The sequence below is a fragment of the Cucumis melo genome, chromosome 5 (genome assembly GCF_025177605.1).
Source record: "Cucumis melo cultivar AY chromosome 5, USDA_Cmelo_AY_1.0, whole genome shotgun sequence".
In the NCBI taxonomy this organism is placed as follows: Eukaryota; Viridiplantae; Streptophyta; class Magnoliopsida; order Cucurbitales; family Cucurbitaceae; genus Cucumis; species Cucumis melo.
In genome coordinates this window covers 12,929,247-12,933,233 of record NC_066861.1, presented here as the reverse complement: position 1 = coordinate 12,933,233, position 3,987 = coordinate 12,929,247, and the positions used below count along the sequence as shown (strand labels likewise).

At 33.4% G+C, this 3,987-nt stretch overlaps 1 protein-coding gene across 1 annotated transcript; it reads left to right on the top strand.

Annotated features, from left to right (window-relative positions):
* Positions 1–375: 375 nt before the first annotated feature.
* LOC127149542 (toMV resistance protein Tm-1(GCR237)-like) lies at positions 376–3,657 on the top strand. Its single transcript, XM_051085323.1, has 7 exons — positions 376–403; positions 505–524; positions 1,476–1,568; positions 1,847–2,092; positions 2,183–2,402; positions 2,504–2,751; positions 3,419–3,657. Exons 1-7 carry the CDS (start codon positions 376–378, stop codon positions 3,440–3,442), a joined length of 879 nt encoding a protein of 292 aa, XP_050941280.1. The 3' UTR covers positions 3,443–3,657.
* Positions 3,658–3,987: the final 330 nt, after the last annotated feature.

The following is a 3,987-nucleotide window of genomic DNA, read 5'->3' as shown; positions in this document are numbered from 1 at the left end:
TTCTAGTGTTTGTGCTTTATATTGAGCTGATTTAATTTTAACAGTCATGTACAGTTTTATTTGGTCGCTGATTTAATTTTAACACCGTTTTTGGTAAGTTTTATTTTTCTTTTATTTATTTTTTTGCGCTTTGAATTCTGGTTCTATGGAGTTTTTTTTGTTGCTTAAGAAGAAGAAGAAGGAGAAGAAGGAGAAGAAGGAGAAGAAGGAGAAGAAGGAGAAGAAGGAGAAGAAGGAGAAGAAGAAGAAGGAGAAGAAGAAGAAGGAGGAGGAGGAGAAGGAGGAGAAGGAGTAATATTTGGCTTAGTGCTTGAAAGTCGCTCTTTTATGCTTTACTTTTGAAAAACTTTTATAAAAAAAAACTTCATGAAAACTATGAGCCCAACATTAGGTAACATTGCAAGTAAATTAGCTATTCCACCCTAAAGGAAATTTGTGTAATTCCTTTAAGTACAAAAAAGGTTGAATGTTGCTACTTCTCATCTGATGGAAAATTACTTGCAGGTGGTGGGAGTGATAAAAAGGTTAAATATATTCTTATTAAGTGGGTTATTTATAAAACATCACCTTTGCATATTCTGATTTCTTCATATTAAACTGCACCTGGTATTATTTATAAAACATCACCTCTGCATCGTAATGTACTAATATGTTCAACAACTAAATTAGGGTGGTGCAACAAAGTCCAAATAATGGAAGAATGCTTGTTACAGCAGCAGAAAAAGTTGTTTCCATAATTGTTATAGAAACCCAAGTTTTGAGACTTAAATTACATGTTTGTTTATGTATAGTTTACTCTTTTGTGGTTTGAGTTCCCTTATAAACTTGGAAAATCAAATTTGAGTTCCCTTATAAACTTGCTTGATATTAGATTTGCTCGTGATGTTGGATCTCAAGATGATGTGTTTTTTAGAGAGGCTGCTTGAGAATTAGGTACTAGTTTAGTTGCTTCTCTTCATTTTTCACCTAAATTCAAATGAAAATCTGTCTTTTTTTTTTTTTAATGTTTTTGCGATTGTAGAACAAAGTGAAAGCAAGAGTATAATAGTTCTAGTAGTGTTGCCAATCATATCAATATTAATCTTCTTGGCTTCGAGCAACTATTTTATCATTAGAAATGTAAGAAGAAGAGTTAAACCTGATTCTTTCTTGTATACAGGTATAACTGGAATACTTTGCAGCAAATTTTGCCACAAAGTGGTGTTGACAGACCATAATGAGGAAGTTCTAAAGGCGAGGTCATTAGACTAATCTTGATAAATTAAAAATATGCATATGAGGGGGCAAAATACTTTGAAAGGCAGGGACTGGTAACTTTCTTTTTCTTGGTCTTTTTCTTCTATATTAATTTTTTTAATCCTTTCACGTAAAGTAGCTTTTCTTTCTCTTGAATCATAAGGTTTTTGTTTTCATTTTTATTCATCTTCAAGTATCAGCAGATAATGAAGTTGCTATAACTGAGCTTTACTTTTCAGCTTATTGTGTTGATGTTGCTTGACGAGCTCCGATTCATTTCCGATTCCGTTCGATGCAACCTCAATTCCTTCTCTACTACTTCTTCTTTCAAGGTTTCACTTCTTCAACTTTTCTTTCCAACCTCTTTCCTCTTCAACTTTATGTAAAAAAATTTCGTATGCATTGTCTTCTTGTTTTCTGTGGATTTTGTTGGAATTGTGGTTTTAACTTTGATTGTTTGAACTATCGGAGCTATAGCTAAACGATGTTAATTCGATCTTCAAATTTGTATCATTCTCACTTTATCTGGCTGTAAACAGGATCTTCGTTGTTGATTAATGATTCTCTTCGTTTTGTTTGTATTCGCTGTGTGTGGTTACGGAAATGACAGGTTGAAGTTACGATTGTTGATGTTTCTACCAGTCATCAGATTGGGATCGACAGTTTGGAGAACAGAAAAATTGCTCATTTTATAGCTGATAAGATCAACAATTCATCAGCGAAGGTTCGTGTTTGCCTGCCACGGAATGGTGTATCTGCTCTGGATGCACCAGCGAAGTCATTTTATGATCCTGAGGCTACTGCTACTCTTATAGAGGAACTACAGAAAGCAATTCAGTTAAATAATGATAGGCAGGTACTCGTAAAGTTATTATTATCGAGTTCTTCTCTTTGTTGACTGATCCCCATCTTTGTGTTGTAAAGCTTAAACCTCTTTATGATGCAGGTGAAGGTATATCCTTATCATATTAATGATCCTGAGTTCGCTGAGGAATTGGTTAACTCATTCTTGGAAATTACTCCAAAAGATACGGACTCATGTGGCCTAAAACTTGTTTTAGCTGAAACTAGTCAAGACCTTCGAAAGGATTTCATTTCCAAGTTCAATTTGTCTGCCAATGGAAACATTACATACAGTCTTAGTGACTTCCCAGAGGCAAGACCAGGTTATTACCAATATCATTTGCTTGACCTTCTAGTGTAAGAAGGCACATAATTTCGGTAATTAGTTTTTCTGGGCTGCTTAATCTGATTATGTAATAAACAGAAACTTTGCAAAGAACACGAACGATATTGGGGAACTTGAAACCTCAAATACATAAAGGAGTTCCCATAATAGGGGCTGGTGCAGGCACTGGGATATCTGCCAAGTTTGAAGAAGATGGTGGTGTTGATCTGATAGTAGTGTACAATTCGGGGCGATTTCGCATGGCTGGAAGGGGTTCTTTAGCAGGTTTGCTGCCTTTTGTCGATGCTAATGCCATAGTGCTTGAAATGGCCAATGAAGTATTGCCTGTAAGTTCTATCTTCTATATACCTGCTGATTCACAAAGTTAATTCTAGGAATTATATCTAAAAATTTTGGATCGAAGCTTTGCAAGCATACAATTTTGAAGAATAAATTGTATAAATATAGTTTTGTATGTATGAACATTGGAAGTAATGTTGTGTTTCCTAGAAGTGAAATCTGTTTATCGATAAAGTAGGAATTTCTTGGACATCGAAAATGACTTAAAATGATTTTTCTAGTCAAGCATTGTGATAGACCCAGTGGAAGTGGAGATCTTGAATGTAGAGAATTAGGTATATCAGTAGATTATTTGGGAAGTCTCCAGCTAACCTGAGTGAGAGATGTTAACCTCTTTGATTTGTCTAGTTTGTACATTTGAAGTGTACTCGTCTTAATTTCCTGAATATTTTAAACTCTTTTGGACCCAAGAACAGAGCGGTATTCTGAATGTTGTCTATATTTTTTTTACATTAGATGTCATATCATATTTTACTGTTTTCTTTGGTTTTGCATTCTTAATCCTGATGAATATAAAACTTGTGTCATATAAATATATATATGGATTGGGGTGTGGATATAAAATCTTAAGAACTTTTCATCCTTCTCTGCAATTTCAATACTTCAAACAGCTTTGTTATTCATATAAATGGTTTATTTGGATATTGTTTGTAGATAATTGAAGTGATATTGGGTTGAAAGCTAAGCGATTGTGTAGAAATGGCCAAGCGACCGTTGAAAATTGAAGACTGAGAAGGCATTTAGGATTTTTAATTATTTAATTCTTGTATTAGAATCTTTTTTCATGTACTATTGTAGAATGTATATATAAACATAATATTAATATTTTATTTTGTGTATTCAAATGTAAAAGACAAATGTTATAGTTTCTAACATAATATGAATTTCATTGATTTGTTGGCGTGTGAAAAACATATTTATCTACATTGACCAAATGTCGGTCTATAGAACAATAATGTAACAATTAAATAAAAATAAATTTGTAAAAATGAATAAAAAACTAGGCTTTAATGTCGGTTGTAAACCGACATATCAGAGTTCAATCGACATTAAAGGGCTTCAATAACACTATCAAAGGTGTCGGTTGAAAACTGACAAACCGACATTAAAGAGGGCTTTAATGTCGTTTTTAAACCGACATTAAAGCCCAACCGACATTAAAGGGCTTCAATAACACCATCAAAGATGTCAGTTGAAAACTGACATTAAAGGCTTTTAATGTC